We start from the raw sequence: 22,586 nt of genomic DNA on the forward strand, positions 1-22,586 counted from the left end.
TAAGAGGAGAGTTTATAAAATTGAACTTCATGCCGCACCGAGCAATCTTTCAATAATTTGCACAATTTTGCAACAAGTCCGGTGAGATAAGACATAATGAATTTCAACGGTAAGTGCCCAATTCTGGAAGAACTGAGAAGAACCTTCCTTGTTAGCGATACAGAAGTAAAAGCTCTTTTTAACTTCGATGTCGATTTAACACAACTGTACCTTTACTAAAAAAGCAATGTCCTATAGAATCATTAAAGAAGCTTTTTAATACCATCCTAGCCAAAGAATCATGTTCACTGCTTTATATTTCTCACTTTCTTTTCTTATATGAAAAATTGTATCTTTGTATCTTTTTAACTTTTAAAAAATCATTAGCTGTGAGTAAATTATGTCAGTCGGGCAGACGGCAAGACCATGCTTAATTTTTATATCTGAATAATTATTAATTGATATTTTGAAAATGAAATAATCTTGTCTTAAAATCTTAAAATCATATTTTAAATTTTTATGATATTCCTTTAAGATTCTGAATTATATAAACCACTATTTAAAATTCAAAAACTTCATTTATCTTTTTTTTAATTTAGTGTTTTTTGTCATATTTTGGAAGCCCCAAGTCTTTTTTCGTTCACATAGCAATACATTTTTCTTTTAACATTAAAATTAAGGCAAGAAATTTTAATACTGTTCGAAACAATTAAAATTGATTAATAAATTCTATGGAATTCCTTATTCGATACTGAAATAAAATTTTGTATTCTTAATATCTATCGTATTTTATTTTCACTCCTGGTTGATTATTTGCAGGAGCAGCTGCTGCTGGCGTGTAAACTTCATAATCGACAATAGTAAAATTATAATCACCAAATAATGGCATATAACTTGCATTCGGTCCATCGTAGCTGTGTGGAAGGTTTGAATACGAATCCATGTTTGTGTTGCAATTATTAGAGAACAACAAGTCTGCTCCAGCTCCAAAAATTGGTCCACAACTATAATTAAAAAATAACAAAGTAAATATTTAAAATTAAGAAATTTGAAGATCAAGAAGATTTTGAATAACCACAGAATCCAATCCTTGGAGTCTGTGATAGAAACACAAAATATCTTACTCTGGATGGTAGCAAATGGCATACGGCTTCTTAACAACGTCAAATTTGGCTGGCTGGGAGTCGTTGTTCGAATTGAAGGTAAAAAGAAAAGCTCGCTCCGAGTGGATGTAACCACCTTTGCGACTTGTCTTAGCCCAAGCTACATCTGTAAATCCTCCACTGATTTCGCCACGATTTCCCTAAAATGTAATTTTTATTAGACAACATTAATTAAGAATTTAAAATCATTTCTTTATTTATGTTGATTTAAAAACCATTAGTCCAAGAAGCTCCTATTTATTTTTAAAGGCATTCAAAAAATTACCAGTCATTGAAGCCCTTTTATGAGTTTCACTCGGAAAATCTGAGTTCTATTCCGAATATGATTGATTTTCAATTTCCTTCAAAATTTAATACTATCAAAGTTTTCGAAATCTTATTTTTTGTTCGTTTAGATGAAGCTTTAAAAGCTTCCTTGAAAATGTTTCATCTTGAATATTTTCCTGGTAAAACTCTTTACGAAGCTGATAATGGCTTAAAATCAAAACTTACAAGTCCAATGACGAAGCACGGTGCAATTCCATCGCAAAATCTGTGAAAAGTAGCCGAACCAAATCCATGAGTTGATGCTCTAAAGACAAGGCGCCAAGTTTGTTTTGGAACTCCATACCTACAATTAACATTCAAGACACCACAAGTTACTACAATTTTAAGTTGGAACTATTATTTGTATCTTACCATCCATTTAGAACTCCTTGCAAATGAAGTTTATCATTTTTAAGAATATTCGATCCTGGAAACATATTCATCATCAGCCGTGGTTGTAAACGTTTATCGTCTTCAGATAGAGGTCCCGTGGGAATTGGAATAACTGGTGGAGCATTGCCACCACCTCCACCACCGCCATTACTCGCTCCACCCATTTTATTCGAATGCAGAGCTGCATAACGATAACGTTCCAAGGATAATTCCATTGGAACAGCACCAGTAGGTTCAACTTCTTCGGCAAATACTTGACTATCGATGAGTAGAAGTCTCACATGACCCATGACACCTGATAAATGTTGACATACACGAGCACGTTCCTCTTCGGTCCAGTGGGCTGTAGGTTGAGTGACACCGGCTTGATTCTTGGCCCAAGCCAGGACACAACGCCAAACGTCTTCTTCTTCTAGGCAGAACTATAGAAAAATGATACGTGAGGTAAACATGGTAGGCAGAGGAGGATATGTTTGTTTTTCTTACATAGTCGGAAGAGATGAGTTTTATTAACCCATCCTTGGTTAAATTTAGAAAGGCATTCGTCTTGACGCACTCGGTTGCATTTTCTCCAATATAAATGATGCATCTTTCCATAAACGATGCAGCACATTTAGCACCTATTGAAGAATTGAATGTAATTTTTAATGATCTGTCCTTAGAGTTTGGAACATTTGAACCTCTATTCAGTCGGGGATTTTCTATACAGGATGACTTTCTCATTAAAATAATTGAACAATTAATAGAAACTAATCAACTCGCTGTAGTCAAACAAAAGACTCTTGTTAACCCTAAGCCCTTTGAAAAGTATAATAGCTTGAAATTTAGATATTGGTCAATAGGAAGAGAACCCAAAGTAACAGACTGAGTCTCTAGTTTAAATATTTAAACAAATTAAATCTTAACGAGTCTCTTTCATTTTTGCTTGGAAACCCTGCCAAGTTATTTCAATCCAACAGAATTATACACAAAAGGTGAATTTATAAATCTAGACACCGGTTCCTATAGAACCATAGATGCTTCCACTGAAAAACATAAGAAAAATGAAAACAACATTCGTACACAGGTAAATACTCATTTTTTAATTTCAATCTTATTCTCTGGAATTCATTTGACAAAAAAGACTTAAATTGAATGCAGAATTTTACATGACTTTAGTTCGATAAAATGCTTAGAAGGTAGAAGAGTTGTTTCATTCAGTTGTTGTTCTTGATTTGTGTGTCCAGACTTCCCGGACTTCGAGAGTTGCTCAACCTAACCTTAATCCTTGGATGGACTAACATTCTGGATAAGTGTGATATTATCGCCTTTCAGCATGATTCTGCCTAAATTCCTACGATTGCGGGTTTTAACATAGACCTCCTCGGCATCGTCCAGAACAAGATTCATGTACTCATCGAAACCGACGATGTGTCCTTCGATGCGGAGCGAAATGTTTTCATAGAGCCAAACTTGGACGCGAGATCTATTTTGGAGGTATCGGAAAATAAGGTTGATGGGTTGAACCATCACCTTTTGTACTTTTGTGTTCCCCTTGAAGGACATTTTTGTTGTTTGATTTGATTTCAAAACGAATAGAAATAGCAACAAATTAAATGAATACTTTTATTTCTTAAAAACAGATTTGCCGCGATTAAACGTTTTTCGGCGTTCACACAGCGAAAAGTCAATGCGGCTGTCACTTTTTTTTGACATTTTAAATGGGAATTTTTCTACATCAAAGAAAATGGCGGATGATGTAGTCAAGCTAGGGGGAATTATTTTGTGGAATGTAAATTAATCTTATGGTGGGATTACACTACGTTTTGTATATAAGTTAGGGAATTAAAATAGTTTTGACATTAAAATTGAATTTAAAATCATTCATTGGAGTGATTTTATATGCATATTTACGTAATAAGTAAAGATTTTTATTTATTTGACTTCTCCATTTAATAACGTTTTTAAGGTATCACTTTTCAAAATTCGAAATAAACATTGTATTACGGTATTTTGAGACTATGTTAATTTATTTTCCTAATCTATAATCGATATTTTCAATGTTCTATTAAAATATTTGTATAGTTTTATAGTTTATAAGCAATTCTTGAATAGTTGTTGTTAACTCAGCAGAGCAGGGCCTGAACTGTCAAACAAAAAAGTGTGTTTCTTGAACGTTCAGAGCTTCGAATTTGTGTTTTTTTTCGTTCTCATCATATTCAGGACGTGCTCTATTAGCTCAGAATAAAATAATAGAGCAGACCAAGTTGAATGTTGAACACAAGCATGTGACAGATGAAATTGAAAAAAAAATCAAACAATTTAAAGGGCGCAAGAAAATAGTCGGACTAGTGCAGAAGGTGAGTTTATATAAAGCAGTATTCACATGAGCGCGACCGAACGACGAATGAATTACAAAGTATGAAAGTTTGAAGACAAATTCTTAACAAAACGATAGCAATATAGTGTCTATTGATTTATGATGCATACTTTTAATTTTTAATTTAAGAAAACTAATGTATTCGTCACGAAAAAAATGTAGTTGATACGAACTGTCAAACTTTATTCGCGTTCCACATTATAAACTACTTAACCTAAAAAAACACTCTTGTTTTGGTTTCGGTGGTCAAAGTAAAACTACATTCGCGATGAATTAATAACTCTTATGTGAAAAAAAATGTCAAAATCAACGAATATTCGTTCATTCGTTGGTCGTTGGTCATGCTCATGTGAATAGTGCTTAAGAAATAACAAATAAAATATAATTTTTTAAGTCTTGGTTTTATTACAGAAGACTTGAAATGGACGAGTGTTCAGGCGCGTTTCTTGATAAGATCAGACTTTGTTCAGAGCTCTATTCTAAATTGAAAAAGAATAACACCATTGAATAATTACAATTTGAATAATTGAATAATTACAATTTGTAATTATTCAATGATAACGCCTAAAGGCAAGATCACAGTCTATACAAGGTTTTTACATCAAGTTTTTAAAATATAAAAATAATGATGCAAGCATTATTAAAAAAGAGGCTGAGATGCGACCTACACTGATAACTTCCCATCCCGTCTGTCGATTTGTCTTGCTTAAAAGTTTGTCTATATGTACTCGTAGCAACTTTTACCAAATTTGCGTACTATTTCTTGTAGATTTTATTTTTTATGAAAAGAACGGACTGTTGGATTTTTATAAAAAAATTGAAAACAATATTTTCTGTGAAAAAAAAATAAGTTTGATCCCAATATTTTTAATTTTTGAAAAGCTATTTGAGCCTAAAGTAAATTTTTACCAAGTTTTAGTATTGTTTTTTTTAGAGTTTTGTTTTTTGTAAGAAAACTGTCAATTCGATTTTTCTCAACATTTTTCTTAATGTTGAAAACAAAATTTCTTATAAGATAAAATAAGTTTGAAGCTTAAATTTCAAGTTTTTGAAAAGATATTTGAATCGATATTCAATTTTTACGAACTTTGAGTAATTTTTTTTAGATGTCAGTTGTCAAAAACATTATTCTTCGTTGCACAAAATTGTTTTAGAGATGAAATCATATTTTATAAAAAAAACCATTATATTGATTTTTTCCAAAAATACACCTGTTTGGTATCAGTTTACAATACATATATAAATATATATGTACTATATAAAATTTAATTCAAGTCTCCAGCGTTTTTGGTTCGTAAGATATTTAGGGTTATCCAAAACTTTCACCTTTTTCAAACTGCTATGGTAAAAAAACCACTCACGCAATTTTCTTGAGAGCCCTTTCTGCATCTTTCTGCCTTATTATCTGAATAACAAAATTTATTTGAAATCGGTATTTCTTCTGGTTCTTGAGCTATGGACGACAAAAAAAACGTCTGCGAACGTACGGACGTACGAACGTACGTACACACGCACGCACAGACATCTTTCTAAAAATCTTTTATTTCGACTATAGGGATCTTGAAACGTCGAGAAATGTCAAAATTTTCAATTTGAAAAATCGGACTTATTACAATAACTTCCCATTGGAAAATAATAATAACCTAGATAAGATCGGAATTTAAGCTTAGAGCAAATATTTTCGGTTCTCCAAATATTTAAAACTTATGATTTCAAGATGTTGAATCAAATCAAGTACGAAATTTATCAAAGTCTTAAACTTTAACCAAAACTTAAGAAATTTTTTGAATTTCAACGTAATCTAATGTATTTATGACAATTTTGTAGAAGCTGAATATACAATTAGTGTATACTTGCAGATCTTATTTCATTTCACTTTATTGATTTACAATAAGATTTATATAACATATAAAATGTTATGTTAAATTAGTAACCAAATATTCGATACTCATAAAATACATTTAAAAGAACACAATTTTATTTGAAAATTACCACAATTATAAATGTGCTACGTAAGATATTATAATTTACATTCCACATTTAAAAATACCACAGTGAAGCTTACAACCAGTTCGAAAATTCGATGTCATTAGTGTGCATACGCAGATGTAAACGTTAATATTAATGGTTACAAACCACAGATGGCACTCTAAACGTTTTACAAAGTGGTTTGATTCTTTGCTAACTAAAACGTGTGTTTTTTTTTAAGTCACGCTTTGTATAGTAATCTCATGAACAGAAACTTTTAGGGCGACTATATTCCGCATTTTTGGCGTTGGTGTCGCTAAGTGGTGAGATTAGCAAGAAAGAGAGGAACATTTTATTTTTATTCCAAAAAAACATCAAAGTAAGGGAAGTAAATAACTTATCATCCAAAATAACAAGTACACATTTTTTTCAATTTACTTGATTCCATTTGTGTAAATATTTTCATCGATGAATTTAATTTTTGTTAAAATGAATAAGTAGAAGGGGATGAAAGAAACGTTTCCATCCTTACACTAACTGTTAAAGATCTTTTACAGAGTTTTGGTTGTATTTACATTCATAAGTCTGCATTCATAAGTCCACAAGTAGGGACCATCTTTGTAGATATGAAAAATGGTTTTCACATACAAAGCTACAATGTTAACTTACTTACTGGACAACAATATAATGGGTTATCCATTTTGAGGTTTCAAAAGTTTAGGGCTAGAATTCGACATCTATCAAACTAAGTTGTTAAACCAGTTTGTTTTTCAGTTCAAAGTCTGACATTTACTTGGTAAACTATCGCACAAGGCATACAAATTGTTTAAACCTAGTACATAACTAGTGAATCTGCCACAGTCATATATCGTGCTTTCAGATAAGATTATGGCTTACATAATCGTCTAACTACGCCAGCATTTGGCAGAACTGTGAAGAAATTTCAAGAGAGTGGATTGGTTACAGATATTGTAAGACCTTTGCATCACTGAAAATATCGATGCTGTTGATTAAGACCCGAATGTGTCGATTCATCGTCATTCTCAGGAACTAGGAGTGTCTTACGCACATTATGGCGTATTTTGATCTACACCTACATGCATATAAAGTCCAGCTCCCACAACAACTTAAGCCAGCTGATCATGCACTACGTCACGGATACGTCGAAGGGGTACTTGAACAACGGGCGGTGCACGTCGATTTTCCGAACAAAATTTTCTTCAGCGACGAAGCACATTTCTCGCTCGGTGATGTGTTAATAAACAAAATTGTCGTATTTGGGGTTCTGAAATTCTCAAGTAATTGAAGAGAAGCCATACATTCACAAAAAGTCACCATTTAGTGTGCTCTTTGGTCTTCGAAAACAACTGTCACCGTCAATTCGGAACGCACATGGTCACATGATAACCGACTTTTTTGCCTGCTATTGAAGAATTCGACTTGGAGAATATGTGGTTTAAGAAAAACGGTACCACATGATACACAACTCAAGCGAAAATGTCTTTATTACAAAAGATTTTACCTGGCCGCGTAATTTCTCATCGTGGTGATTTCATCTTTCACAAAGAAATCATGCAATTTGACAGCGCTGGACTTATTTTTGTGGGGCTACGCCAAAAACCTAAACATGGTTGTCGATAAACTTTTTTTACTATTAAGCACTTCAAAACCAACATTCGTCAAGTTATGGCTGAGATATCGCCCAATATGTTTCAAAAAGTGATTGGTCATATAATGAATAGAAGTATCATAAGCAAAAATATATTATATATGTTTTATTTTGCTTTTGAAACCGCAAAATGGATAACCCTGTAAAATCCACGCGATTTAAGTCAATAGACGATCCAAAATCAGAAATATACAGGTTGCTTTTTTTTAGCTGCATAAGAAGTTACAATGGTTGTTGATTACGGTTTGACAGTGGAGAATGTCAAAATCTCTGTTTAACAGGCTCGGAAACTCATCCTGAATTTTTCAACGCCAGAACACCAGTTGCAAATTGTGAAAACTTGGTTTGAAAAAATAATAAATCTCTTCTTCAAACGGTGCCGTGAAATAAGACCAACTTTCAAAAATTGGCCTTATTGCTCTTAACTTTACTGATATAAGGCCAATTTTTTGTATTTGAGCATATTGCACTTTGACAAAGTAAAAAAAGTGAACAATAAGACCGAATTATGTTTACGGTGATTATAAGCAGTAAGATATTTAAGAGGAAAGCGTTTTTTTTTTAATAAATAAACCCCCATACTTGGAAAAAAATTTTTTTTACACTTCAGAATTTTCAGAAAGTAGTAAGCTTAGCGAGCGTCAAACTACGATAAGAGGCTCATCATAAGTGCATGTGTTAGTTGTTAGTAAAAAATAATATAATTTTAGCCTATTACACGCACAAAATACAAAACATAATTAACATAATGCTCATTCGGCTTAAAGCTTCATTCTTCCCATAGTTAGTTCTATGGAAGTCAAATAGGCTACTTATTAGTTTTTTCGTAAAAGTTATCGTCTGGCATTTTAAAGGGCTAAGTGAAAGACTATTTTTCCCACACCAAAATGTGAGACTATCAATGTCGGCTTGTAAAAGAATAGATCATGGTTGGACTTTATTATTTTAAAAATCTAAATTTCGTCATCAAAAATGAGAAGTTCACTTGAGCGTAGACATGACGGTACATCGTTCATAGACAGAATGAACAGAAAACGCACTAGATGGCTTCCTTGGGGAACACCAGATTGAGCAACAAAAGGTTCAGAATGACAATTTCTAAATTTTACCTCGTAGGATCCGTTTTCAAGGAATGATTTGATCCAAGCTAATAAAAATGGTGGAAAACCAAGAGCTTTTAAAGCTTTGCAAAGGGCCTGTAGTTGCTTATAACCGACTTGTTACCTTTCTTGAAAATTGGTGTTAGAAATGACTTCTTCCATATACTGGGAAATTTTCCTGTTTTTAGAGAAAGTTTAAATAAGAACGTAAGGGGTTCAACTAATGCATTGCTAAACTTTTTTAATACTATCAGGGGAATACCATCGGGATAAGCTGAACAGTCATCATTCACACTATATATGATTTGGGGTTGTTGGGAGCGAATTTGGCTTTATATCACGTTTTTAAGTGTATTAAGACCAAATGATGAAAATTGGCCTTATTGCATTTTACAAAAGTGAAAAAGGCAAATACTTGAAACTTGTCCCTGTTTCTCTTGGCTTTATTTCACGCGACCTCTTCAACGAAGCTCATTGAGCACTTTGTTTAAACGGTGGCTTCGTAAATAAGAGCGAGAACAATCTATATTAACCTTGAATGTTTTGTGCAGTTTACACAGTTCGGCGGTGGCATCACCGATCCTCATTTTTTTCGAAATCAGGAAGAAGCTGGTATTACAATATTTATGTCATCTGTTACCATTTAAAGATCTGAAGATCCTAAAAAAACACCCCATATAACAATTGCGGATCCAGAGTGTTAGTCGTAGGGATCATGACCCCCCTAAGAGATATTTTTTTTATTTTCCTAGGAACTGCCTTGAGTTCAAAACTATGGTATTGCGTTAATGGATATGACTCCCATTATTTATTCAATAATTTATTTTGTATATATGAAAACAAAATTTATATTTTACTTCCTTGAACTTTGCCAAAAGTACTACTCTTAACAGAGGACTGGACCAAGAACATAATATGAATCGGAAATTTAGCCCTTTTCCAATAATCCAGGACAAATTCATCAACTTTTGACCAATGGAAGATTTGTTAGTACACGACATTTTCCAAAAAGTGGTTTGCTGTCAAAAACAACTAACATTGTTATTTCACTCAATTTAGAATTTGGAATAACTTTAATAATGCTTTAAATTATTTTCATAAAATTTGTTTCTAAAAAAAGGAGCAAATATTCAGGTTCTAAAAAAGAAACCTTGAATAAGAGATCGTCAAATTGATATTTCAAAGACTTTGATTTTTCGAAGACTCATGACATTAGCAAGTTCTAGCAACCCAGTCGTGCATTTTATTTCTTTCAAAATTGATTTTTTATTGTATACAAAAACTTTTAAATGCTCTAGAACTGAGATTTAAACACGAAAACAAAAGTGACATTTTAACGTTTCATATCTACACTTTAAGAAATAATGATGAGGACAAAAAACGTTGTTCATTTTTAAACATGCGTTCACGAAAAAAAAAATAGAATGTGGCAACACTTTCGTTTTTCTTAACACATCATAACTGTAATTCCAATTATGTTTTTTTTGTTTCCCCTGTTTTACTCTAATGAAAGATTTTCATTGTTGTGAGAAATATTGATAGGGACAATTGTTCCAACTTTTATAACAGTCATAAATAAAGAAAAGTAGACTATTTTTCAAGAAAAAAAGGGTTTGTTCGTCAAAATAACTGTATGAATTATTTAAATTAATTTGATTTCAACAGATTTTAGCACAGTATTATAATTTTTAAAATATAATGCCTCGTGGAAAGCCATTAACACAAGAAGAGCGAGGGCGTGCGGCTGTTTACATGAAACAAGGGAAAACAACAAGTCAAATCGGAGCTATTCTTCGAAGAATCAAAACTGTTATAGCAAACTACTTAAATCTGCGAGAAAATAACGGAGTTAGGCGAAGTACAGGCAGGAAACCAAAATTGACACCTAGAGATACTCATAAAATTAGACGTTTCGCTGTTAATAAATCGATAAGTCCATCTCAAATTGTAAGTATTTTGGATCTTAATGTGTCAACAAGGCGAGTGCAACAAATTTTATCCTCAAATACAACCCTTGAAAACGTTAAAAGAATCCAGAAACCAAAACTAACATCGCGTCACAAGGCGAACAGATTGTGTTTTGCCGAGAAGTATGAATTCTGGGACGAAGAATGGTGTAAAGTGGTTTTTTTTTTACGAGAAAACATTTAATTTAGATGGCCCAGACGGGTTTCAGAAATATTGGCATGATAAAAGAGCTGAAATGCAGCAGAGGAATGCTCGAAATTTCTGAGGGGGCACGTTAATGGTTTTTGGGGTGCCATTAGCTTCCTTGGAATGCTCGAAATTTCGGAGGGGGCACGTTAATGGTTTGGGGTGCCATTAGATCCTTTGGAAAGTCACCTATTTGTTTCAGTTCTTCCAAAATGAACAGCCAAAAGTATACAGAGCTCTTAGAAGATAGTTTAGTTCAACAGGATAACGCGGCTATCCATGTATCTAAGTTTACTAAAGCCCGCAATATCTCATTATTAGACTGGCCAGCCTGCAGTCCGGATTTAAATCCCATTGAGAAGGTTTGGGAAATCTTATCACGGAACGTATTTAAAAATGGACGCCAATTTGAAACCAATAAAGACCTCAAAAAAGCCATCAAAAAAGAATGGGCAAAAATCGACATTAATCAAATACGGTCATTGGTCAATTCAATGCCAAGACGTATTTAGGATGTAATTAACTGCAAGGGATCAAGCACTAAGTATTAAATGTTGATTTGACAAAATACTTGTAGAAAAATAAGTCCAAATGAAATTTGGCCTAATCATTATTTCTTTCTGATTAAATTTAAAAAATAAATTAAAACTATTGAAAAAGCTTTAATTTTAAAAAGAAAAAATGTATTGTTTTGTTGTTTAATAAAAGTAAAATTTGTTTTTTTTGATATCTTATAATAAATATGAAAATTAACAAAGTTCGGCTTGTTCTTATCATTTTTAAATGCAATGTATTGATTGGAATTTGAAGTGAGATTCTGAAACGTGTAATTTGTGAGTGCCACGCAAAAGTTTCTCAAAAACTTATTTGTTTGCCTCATTTTGTTTTTATTTAATTTTTGGGGAAAGTATGTTCTTTAATGCACCTATGTATATCCTTAAATTCAAGAAGCAAACATTTTTTTTCTCTAAATTTTTTAAGTTTTGTTGACTCCTTTAAGATTAAAATATTTTCTATCATCTACGAGTAAGCAGACTTATAGCCATAGTAATAATAGACTCCCGAAAATTGAATTGAAAAAAACTACGTCAAAAAATCAACACAATTCTTCACATCAGATTCTCTTTTTGTAGCGTTCTTCACAATATTAAAAATGGAAAGAAGGAAAGTTTATATTATTTTTGAAAAAAGCTACGTTTCAAAACAATTTCTTACATTTTTAAGTGAAATGCACCAAACACCCTCTTAATTATTGTGTTTTAGTTCTTGAATATGGCATTTAGAAAACTGTTTGAATCTTGGAATGCTTTCATATGTAGTGAGTCGTCCAAATTAAAAAGTTAGACCATACCTTTATACAGTTGTACAACTTAAGTTGTCACTTTAGCCTTAAAATGTGTAAATGTAAGGTTAAGATGCACATTATGTCATTTTAATTTTGTCAGCTTCCTTTACAGAACATTAAAGAACATTTTTAAGTGGTCAGTAAAAACTCATCTATATGCTAAGTGTGTGATCCCCCCTTATTAGAAGTCTGGATCCGCCCATGCCATATTATAAGCTCATTGGATTTTATTATTATTCTGCTCTTTATAAATCCTCTACGTCTATCATATAAATACGCACCTGCTTTTTCATGTATTTCCATAACAGCTGTTAAAAAAGTACAAGCATTATCCACGGATAGAGTTGATATAACATGATCCTCACATGCAGCACGCAATTCTTCAACACCCATATCTTGAGCTAAAGTCATCATTTCAAAAACTCTTGAATCCTGAAGCATTATCTATTCAAACAGAAAGAGACATTTTGAGTTTGTTTAATTATTCAATAAAATTGGTTTAACATTATTATATACCTTCCCCGTGTAAACGTAAACAATAAACTGTCGAAAAACTTCACAATTTACATGTTGCAATCGAACTGGAGTCGGTGTGCCAGGTGCTGATGGTGAAACTGATGATCCTGGAATTCTGCAAATTTCTCCTCGTTTTGCTGTTTTGAAACTTTTACATCTGTTTAAAATACGAAATAAAAAAACATATGTAAATACGTATTAAGGAATAAACTACATTACCAATTTGCATGTAATTATGTTTATGTATATTCTTTTAAGCAACAAGTGGCGTATTGTATAATTTTAATTAAATTTAAATTAACATCCTGCATAGAATATGGCTTAAGCAACTCCAGGTTTCTGGATGGTTTGAGGATATATTGAACTTCTAAAGTAATATAGATAGATAGGTTTAAGCTAAGGTATATTGTTTATGCAAATTTAAAATTGTGACGCAAGCTGCTCTGTTAAATTTGCATTTTCTTGCAGCTTATAACTTTAGAAGCCCATATCGCCATCGCCATCACCACCCTTAATGAAAATTCAACATGGTGCGCAATATACTATTTTCCCTTAAATATGACTTGTGTGTTTGAATTTTTTTCTTTTTTTAAAAAATGGTATTTTAATATCCGCTTTCAAAGAAATGAAGAGGGAGATTTTAAATTTGCATTTCATAAAACTCGAAATTCCTACCTTTATTAAAAGAGGAAAACTATACTTTGAGAAAATATAAAGATAGTCCTGGAAGTTTACATTCAATTTATATGCTCTGTAAAGGGACTTAACTTGAAAAATGAGGGTAAGTGTTGAGTTTGTTGTTTAAATTTGAAAAACACTATTTTAATCAGACCTCAAACGAAAAGAGAGAATATGTGAAAAAATTGGGTTTGTCACTCCCTAATATTATAAGTGAACAAGTCTAACGTAGGTAAACTAAGAGATGAATCAACCAGCTATAGACCTATAAGCTTATTGAGCTCTATAAGCAAGTTACTTGAAAAAATAATCAAGGAAAACCTTGATAATCACCTCACTGCGAATAATATTCTGCCTGATTATCAGTTTGGTTTCAGACCCTTCCATAGAACCAATCTCCAAATTTTGCGAATCAAAAACCATGTAAAAGAAAATTTTGTAGAAAAGAGTCGACTGCCTTAGTACTTTTGGATACTGAAAAGGCCTTCGATACGGTTTGGCACGACGACGACGCATTGATTCACAAACTTGTTAAATTTAACTTTCCAATGGCGACAGTAAAAATTATTCAAAGCTTTTTAAGTGGGAGCAAAGTTTTAGTAAAAGTACAAGGCAATTTATCTTCAGTATATAATATTCCATATGGAATTCCTCAAGGCACAGGACTTGGTCCCATCCCCTTTAATATATTTGGCTCCGATTTACCAAATCTTGGAAACAAAATTGGTATTGCAATGTTTGCTGATGACACGGCTATTTTTACATCGGGAACTTACTTTCAGTACGTCTGCAATACGTTCCAAGTGAGTTTTTCTTTAATAGATAAATACTTTTTTAAATGGAAGATTAAAGTAAATCCTTTGAAAACGCAAGCTATTTGGTTTACAAGGCGTCGAAAATCTTGTTTTCTCCCAAATAATGTACAACTTCGAATGGACTCTGTTAATATTGACTAGTCCGAACATTGTCGATATCTTGGGGTTATAATAGACCAATACCCATTAATATGTAGAAGTTGTAAATTTAGCAAAGAAAATAAAATTTTAATGTACAAATCAATTTTCCAATCTATCCTCCTATACGATTGTGCCAAAACTCACAAACTTAAGCTTCAAACATATCAAAACAAAGTTCTTAAAATGATGCTTGATTTACCATGGTGCTATTCAACTTACAGGCTTCATGAACAAAGCAATGTCAACCTTTTGGACTCCCTTATCGAAAATTTGACACACAAATTTTATGTAAAATGTTCCTTCTCGGACAATGAACTGATTAAATGTTTATCTCCACCATAATTTTAATATACATATTATGTATTTTGTACTATATTATTTGTTTTTAATAGAGTCTTTGAAATTGGGCTAAATGAATTTGCCAAAAAATGTATTTGAAAATGTATAAATCATAAACTTAACCTGGGAGTTTTGCAATATTAGTTTTTAAGAGTTGAATAAGGGTTTTAGTTGTAGCTTTCCCTTCAATAATTAATATTAAAATTCATTTACAACTTATTTTTGTTATATGTTAGTTTAAATCTATAGTTGAAAAGGAAAATATTTATCCTAAATCTCTAAAAATAGCATGTTATTACTAAATGTAAAAGAAATAATGTATATTGCTACTTAAATAAATAATAATAAAAAAGTCTAACGTAATGAACCAATTTAATTTAAAGTTTAATAATTGTTGGGTGGGTGGGGACAACTTACAATTAATATTTACTCAGAATTGTCGATAAAAACATTGTTTTATTGTTTGTCATATAACATCAAGCTGAGAAAATGTTAAATTTCTCGAATAAGAAAATTTTATAATATTTATAAGTTTGTAATATTGACAGCATAAAAATATGCATTATATTGAAATACGTTTACATAACTTTAAATGAATTTGAATTAAATTTAAATTCTTGGGTGTTTAAATTTAGTCAATATAACTGGCAGCTGGCTGTCTTTTGAGACCCGAAAAACCAAAATGAGATTATCAAGAAAAATTAGGAAATAACGAAAATGTTGTATTTCCATTTCTTTTTTATAAATGATGATGTGGCGTTTAGTATTTATGTCCAAAACCATGTCGTCCAAATTTAAAATTTCGTAGCACTCAAAACAATTTTATCAACATTTTGTAGTTGTACGATTTGGGCGTTGAAACTTTTTTTTGGGTCGAAGTTCGAAATAAAAATAAACGATTACCGAACCTTTGGGCGTTAAAACTTTTTGGGTCCTATGAAGTTCCAAATAAAAAGAAGCGATCGGTTTTATTGCCCAATAAAATAACGAAAAGATATTAAAAATGTCAGAAGAAAATACCACAAAGCCCAAAATTAAGGTAATATTGCCCAAATCCATTTTATAATACCATAACGTGTGAATTACTAATTGAAATGTATCCCTACAATGTGTCATGTGTTTCAATATTTGGGCATTCTGACAATATTTTTGTTTATTTTGGGCACTACGACATTTTGAGTTTTAAATTTTATCGTCCAAGCGCAAACATAAAACGAACAAATTGTCACATCACCCAAAAACTCGGAACGTCAAGAAAGATTTATTTCACTTTCAAAAAGCAAAATAATTCCAATTTTCAAAGTGAAATAAAACGAAATGGTTTGCTCTCTCACCAGTTCTGGTATCCAGTATTATGGGTGCATGCTGCCACCCTACAACCCGCCTGCTTGGGCTCTATATACTTTAGGATTTGGGGTAGGTACGAGGTTGTCTGTATGCAAAGTTTTCTTAAATCCAAAATCTTTGCATGCACCCAACTTCGCACCTTCTCCAAAATCTTGTATTGATTCCAAGCACTGGGTTGTAGGGAGACAACATGCGCTTTTACATTCCTCACTCTTTATAAGCGTCTTAAAGCCCAACAACCAAACATAATTTTGGGTGTTATGACATTTCTAAATTTTGGGTATTACTTAATTGAAAGTTGGTTTGGGTGATATGAAATTTTATTTGGGTTTTTATTAAGTGCGTTTTTTTGGTATTCCATATATAATACAGTGAGAAATTGCCAACAAAACGATCTACAGAAGCCAGATTTTTGTATTTAAAAATTGGTACAACTGAAAGAAGATCTGTCAAAATAATAATGAAACAAAACACACAAATTGAAGAAAGTTTTGTGAAAATCAAATGTTTAAATTAACTTAACAAAAAAAAACTAACTAAAACTAATAAAATGGACAATTTTCAAGAAGAAATGTAAAGAAAACATTTTTAAATTAAGATTATATAAAAAAAAGTTTATTTAACAATTGCTTCAAGGAGGGGGGTTGTTTGTAGACTACTACATTAACATGTGGCGTTGAAGCGGGCTTGAAGATCGCCTCAATTCTTTATATTCCTGAATCGAGTTGAAATGATTTTGATTTGACTCTATTCCCGTCGTTTTTTCGTTTAACACAAATCAAACTATCTCACTTGCACTTCACACATCGGAAACATCGAAACACCATTTGCATTTTAGAAAGTGCTGTCATACTTAATAATTTTTAAATCTTCTTGTGCGATGGAAACACCAACAAAATTTATTTAACCTAAACTGAGATAAACTTTTGGTGGAAACATAGTAAAACATAATTATTATCTTTTTATTCTTTTCTCCTGCAAAATAAGCCCAGTTAGTCCATTTTCATTAACAAAACTAACAGTAACATATTGATTTTTTCCCCAATGGAAACAGATACATAATTCCAAATGCACAACTACTCAACGAACACAGCCACCGAGATACAAATGCAATATAAATCGTTAAAATTTCTTTGAAGGTGTTCAATTCCTCTACGAAAATGGTGAGCATTTTACATTCTATTTCGCAAAACAAAAGTATTTTTGTATAGTCGGGAATCTCCTGCAATAGAGAAACTGTTGAATAAATTTGAGCCGTTCGTTGGGATAATTTAGCGATGTTTTGCATCGAACCTTTTTGCGTCGCTCGACAATAACTGAGGAGATTATTGCTGAAGCCCGTGGTGTTAATAAAAACCCAGATTTGTCGATTTCTCTTCGATATTTGAAGTAAGACATTCTGCGAACGATTTAATTTTAAAGCTTTTAAAGTTCAGATAACACAAAATCTCAAGCCCGTCGATCACCACCAACTTCTCATTTTTGCCGATTCGGTCCTTGAAATGTATGAAAATGGTCCTGATTTTTATCTTAAAATAGTCTTCATTAATAAGACACACTTTGTTTTCTGAGGCTATTTTTAAACTTATGAAGAATTTTTGAAACTGGAGTATCTTTATCCTCAAAATGTCGCTATATGGTGCTGTTATTGAGTTGGCGGTATGATTCTTCTTCAGTCTAGTGTTAATGTTAATGTCTTTTAGGATTGAAATCGGCATATATTGTTGTGAACGACGTATATTTTCCACAAGACGGCGCGGCGGCGCAGCACTACATGCTATATAAACAACGATTCAATCGCATTTCTGCAAAAATAGAAAAGAATTATTTAAAAAAAAACTGAAAGTTCCAATAATTTTAGGAAAACTAGATACGAAAATGGCTTCAACTTTAAAAAATATCCAAAAAAGCTGAATTTGGTATTATTATTCTTTTAGAGGTGTGGTGTCAAGAAGAAATAAAACGCATATAACTTCTTTTTATGACCAATTATTAAGCTTTATACACACAAGGGAGTCAAATTTCAATTTTGGTATTTCTATCGTATACAAAATTTCAAAAACACGCTCCGAATCCATTCGCAACTCATATGTCGGATTCTGTAATCCGCATGATAATAAAGATAAGGGTTTGTCATTATGTTTTAAAATTGATTTCGAGCAAGAAGCCACCGCCGATTTTCGAACGCTTTATGCAATATGGGGCCACTTTGGGCAGTGTGACAGCAACTGCAGAGTTATCCTTTTTGCGGTTTCAAAAGTTTACGTAAATAAACACGTATCAAATATTTGTTTTAATGATATTTCTTTTTTTAAAAATGACCGACTTGTTGCAAGCATCGATTCTTTTGAAGTAAATTTTGACCACTTTTTGACACATATTGGGCGGTATCTCAGCTAAAACTCGAGGAATAATGGTTTTTAAGTCCTCAAGCGTTAAGAGTTTATCTGCATGAACACGGTAAACACGGTCTTTAGCGTAGCCCCACAAAAAAAGCGGTGTCAATTTCCATGATCTTGGTAGCCGTTGATATTGCCACGACGGGAAATTATGGGACCAGTAAATTTCTCTTACAATTCGCTCGACTTGTGTGGCGTGTGGCACCATCTTGTTGAAGCCACATATTCTTTATGTTGTATTCTTTAATAGCAGGGAAACAAAGCCGGTTATCATATGACTATTACGTTCTGATTTGACTGTGACAGCCGTTTCATAGTCATTTACAAAGAAGTAAGGTCCAATCACACTTCGGGGCCAAAAAGTGCACCAAACAGTGACTATTTGTAGATGTTATGACCTCTCTTCAACTACTTGAGAATTCTCAGAACCCCTCGCTGAAGAATATGTTGTTCGAATCGCCGTCCACCGCCTGTTGTTCAAGCACCCATTCGACGTATCTACCAGCTGGCTTCAGTTGTTGTGTGAGCTGGTCTTTATATGGATGTAGGTGCATCTAAAATAACCATCTATAAGACACTCATCATCCTGTTTCTTATTTATGACGCTGAGGCCTGGACCCTGTCAAAGAAAGATGAGAACGCCTTAGGATGCTTCGAGATAAAAATTCTTCGGGTGATTTTTGGCCCCTTCGCATAGATGGAAAATGGAGGAGAAGATATAACGACGAACTGTTCGGGCTGTACAGCGACACAAACCTAGTATAAGCAGAATTAAAGTCCGACGGCTTAGATGGCTGGGGCATGTAGAGCGAATGGACATCAGCGCTCCAGCCTGGAAGGCACCAACCAACTTGGCGTGCGAAACTGGAGACAGTTAGCTAGGAACCGAGCTGGCAGGAGACGCATGTTGGTTGAAGCCCAAGTCCGCCCCGGACTGTAGCGCCACCTTAAGTAAGTAAGTAAGTTATCCAAACGCTAAATACTCCATAACGACAAACCGACACATTCGGGTCTTCGGCAACAGCAGCGAAACGTTGATGCACAATATCTGTAACCAATCCAGTCTCTTCAAATGTCTTTACAACTTTGCAAATAGCTTGTGTAGTTTGAAGATTATGTAAACCAAAATCTGCTTTTAAACACGATATGTGGCTACGCTAGAATCACCATTTTTGTAGTAGGTTTTAACAATTTGTATGCGTTGTGCGTTAATCGATATATTCTTGTAAATGTCAAATGTAAAAAATTGTTTTAACAACTTAGTTTTACAGATGTCGAATTATAGCTCTGTACTTTTGAAACCGCAAATTGAATAACTCGTTACAGATTATAACACAGAAAAATGCAGAAAGGATTTTCATAAAAATTGAGTGGTTGTTTTTTTTACGATAACAATTTAATTTTTGGTTAACCCAAAATTTAAATTAAATTTTGTAATTTGTATGAATTAAAAAAAAATTTTAAAAATTAAATGTCATTTAGAATATTTTATGAACAAAACAAATTTGAACTCCAAAGTAAAATCTAATATACGTTTTCTTACAAAATATCAAAACCTACAAAAAAAAATTAATTTGTACTTAAATATATTTCTAAGAACTTAATATATTGGCTTTAAACTAATCTTAACGTAGAGAAAATCTTGTTTTTGACATTCAGTAATTTTTTGTATAAAAATCCAACAGTCAGTTTTTTCATAAAAATTTACAAAAAATAGTACCTACCCAAAATTGGTAAAAACTCGTTTCTTGAAATCTTCTAAATTAATGAAGGTATTGACATCAAAATAATTTATTTCTGTGCTAAATTTTCTTAAAAAATCCAATATGTATTTGGGTATATAAGAAATAAAAACTTTCAAAAAATGCTACTAAAATAACTATTGGTAAAAACTGAGTTTTAACTAAGAATCTTGCTAACAAAAATAGATTTTGAAAACAAATTGTTTCATAATAATATGCAAATTAGGGATTGTTTCTTCGCCGATTGGATTTCCAAACAATAAATATCGGGTCAAGATTAAATCTTTCAAATTCAAAACGGGAAACAAGAAATATTCTTGGAATTGTCCAATTTTATTTTCTTAACAGAATAAATACTTAAATTAATAAAAGTAAAATACGTACATAAATAAAAACTTACAAATTGGTATTAAAGGGCGAAACAAACAGGAATTGAATTATTTTTTGATTGTTGAAAGCAGTTGATGAACAAATGAAAATATTGTATCGAAAAATTTAGAAAAAACAATGAAATTTAAGTAAGGGAAAGCGATTAAAAAAAAATTAGCAAAGTGTTTTCGAAATACAGTAAAAAAAAGTAAATTGATGTTAAAAAAGTGTTGGCTTGATGACAGGGATGTTACTTTAAGTTTTCAGAAAAATGTTGCTGACATTTTTTAACAAAACACGTATACCTATTAAAACAACAAAAAAAGGATAGGAAATGGTTTTAAACTCAAGTGTTAGGAAAACAATGAAATTTATTGACTTCAAAATATTTATCTCACACAAAATATTTTTATGAATATGAGAAGTTATCAGTGTGGGTCGTATCCCAGACTCTTTTCATTAATACTTTTGAAAGCCTTTAATATTAGCTGTACAGTAAGATATTTTATGCGAACCAAAAGTAAAATCTGATATACTCGTACCAACTTTTAAACAAAATTAAGGTAAAATGTATTAACAAGAAAAATAAAGTAATAATATCCAAATTTGAAAAACATCAGTTATCACCACTAATTGGAAACTATGGTTACAAATTTAAGATAAAGTCAAGTCAAGTCTGAAGGTGCTTAAAATTGCCATTGCAGGCACATTGATTTAAACAAGCTATCAATTACACTCAAAACATTTCTAATTCATCACTTTTACTTTTTAATTACAAAAACAAACATCCATAAAAAGTCAAACCACATCACAAGATAAACTCGGCCACACCAAGCCGATGCCATATAAAGTTGATTTGTTGCAAGAAAAAAAAAATGTCAAACTAAAAGCACAAAATGTAATGTAATTGCTTCTCATTACACACTCAACAGAGCACAGAGTGCAAACCAAGAAAAATAATATAAATAATTAACATATCACATTACAACTTAATGACTATAAGACTATATATGTATATACCTGGCCATTAGTAGAATTCGATGTGCGTAGACACGTTCCTCTTCCCTACCCAAGAGAAAAACCACATCGGCACTGTCTTGGTCTTCGGACAAACGTTGCAAATCGTCAATCAGCTGAGGTATACCGGCCATGGCTTTTTCACAAAGTGGCGTCGGTGGTGGAACACGAGTGCCCATCTTTCTGCGACCGTTAACTATCACTGATGAATTGGCCAGTGTAACTACGAATATGATTACTTCTTTTTTTGTCACAATTTAGATATTATGATTGTAAATAATTGTATTATCAATTATTATTATGTATTTCGATCACGTGCTTGAAATTTTGCACAAATTAACTCGAGACTCCTCTGTTTCGTTTACCTTTCACAACAATAATAATAATTTGCACGGAGCACAATGTTAGTTAAAGCAGCCTGTAGACACATGCACATGGCTCGAGTAAACGTGGTTCGTGTAGGTTCCATGTTCGAGTTTATTTTAATCGACTGTGAGAATCAATCTGATAAGGTTCACCTAAACATAAGATTGTTCTCATCAAAGGCAAAAGTAATTTTGAATTTTCTAGGGTGGACCTATGTATGTGCTTGTCGTTTAGTGTGACTAAAAGATCAAGACAATCCACACTCTTCAAAAAGTAACTACTCAACTTTTGACATTTTCCAAGAACAGTATTTTTGAACTAAGAAGCACTATGGTCTCACTGACCTCGAAGTTTACTGGAGCCAAATTCACTCGAACCATGTTCGTGTGTCTACTGCCTGCTTTAAAGGTTATCTCTTCGT

General features: G+C 32.4%; 2 protein-coding genes across 2 annotated transcripts; both read right to left on the bottom strand.

Annotated features, from left to right (window-relative positions):
- Positions 1 to 573: 573 nt before the first annotated feature.
- Positions 574 to 22,158, bottom strand: LOC129942603 (uncharacterized). The gene is made up of 8 exons (XM_056051619.1): positions 21,803 to 22,158; positions 12,953 to 13,109; positions 12,718 to 12,880; positions 2,328 to 2,461; positions 1,821 to 2,263; positions 1,635 to 1,752; positions 1,104 to 1,282; positions 574 to 983 (listed from the first exon to the last, which is right to left on the bottom strand). The coding sequence occupies exons 1-8, from the start codon at positions 21,976 to 21,978 to the stop codon at positions 752 to 754; spliced, it is 1,602 nt and encodes a 533-aa protein (XP_055907594.1). The 5' UTR covers positions 21,979 to 22,158; the 3' UTR covers positions 574 to 751.
- LOC129942604 (probable small nuclear ribonucleoprotein E) lies at positions 2,901 to 3,524 on the bottom strand. Its single transcript, XM_056051620.1, has one exon. It carries the CDS (start codon positions 3,384 to 3,386, stop codon positions 3,102 to 3,104), a length of 285 nt encoding a protein of 94 aa, XP_055907595.1. The 5' UTR covers positions 3,387 to 3,524; the 3' UTR covers positions 2,901 to 3,101.
- Positions 22,159 to 22,586: the final 428 nt, after the last annotated feature.

The sequence above is a fragment of the Eupeodes corollae genome, chromosome 1 (assembly GCF_945859685.1).
Source record: "Eupeodes corollae chromosome 1, idEupCoro1.1, whole genome shotgun sequence".
Taxonomy (NCBI): domain Eukaryota; kingdom Metazoa; phylum Arthropoda; class Insecta; order Diptera; family Syrphidae; genus Eupeodes; species Eupeodes corollae.

Excerpts from the sequence above, each read along its gene's own strand:
- LOC129942604 (XM_056051620.1), bottom strand. The coding sequence starts at position 3,386 with ATGTCCTTCAAGGGGAACACAAAAGTACAAAAGGTGATGGTTCAACCC.
- LOC129942603 (XM_056051619.1), bottom strand. The coding sequence starts at position 21,978 with ATGGGCACTCGTGTTCCACCACCGACGCCACTTTGTGAAAAAGCCATG. Across the intron at positions 2,462-12,717 it reads GGAAATACATGAAAAAGCAG|GTGCTAAATGTGCTGCATCG; the intron begins GTGCGTATTTAT and ends ATTCTTCAATAG. Across the intron at positions 1,753-1,820 it reads CAAGGAGTTCTAAATGGATG|GTATGGAGTTCCAAAACAAA; the intron begins GTAAGATACAAA and ends TGTTAATTGTAG.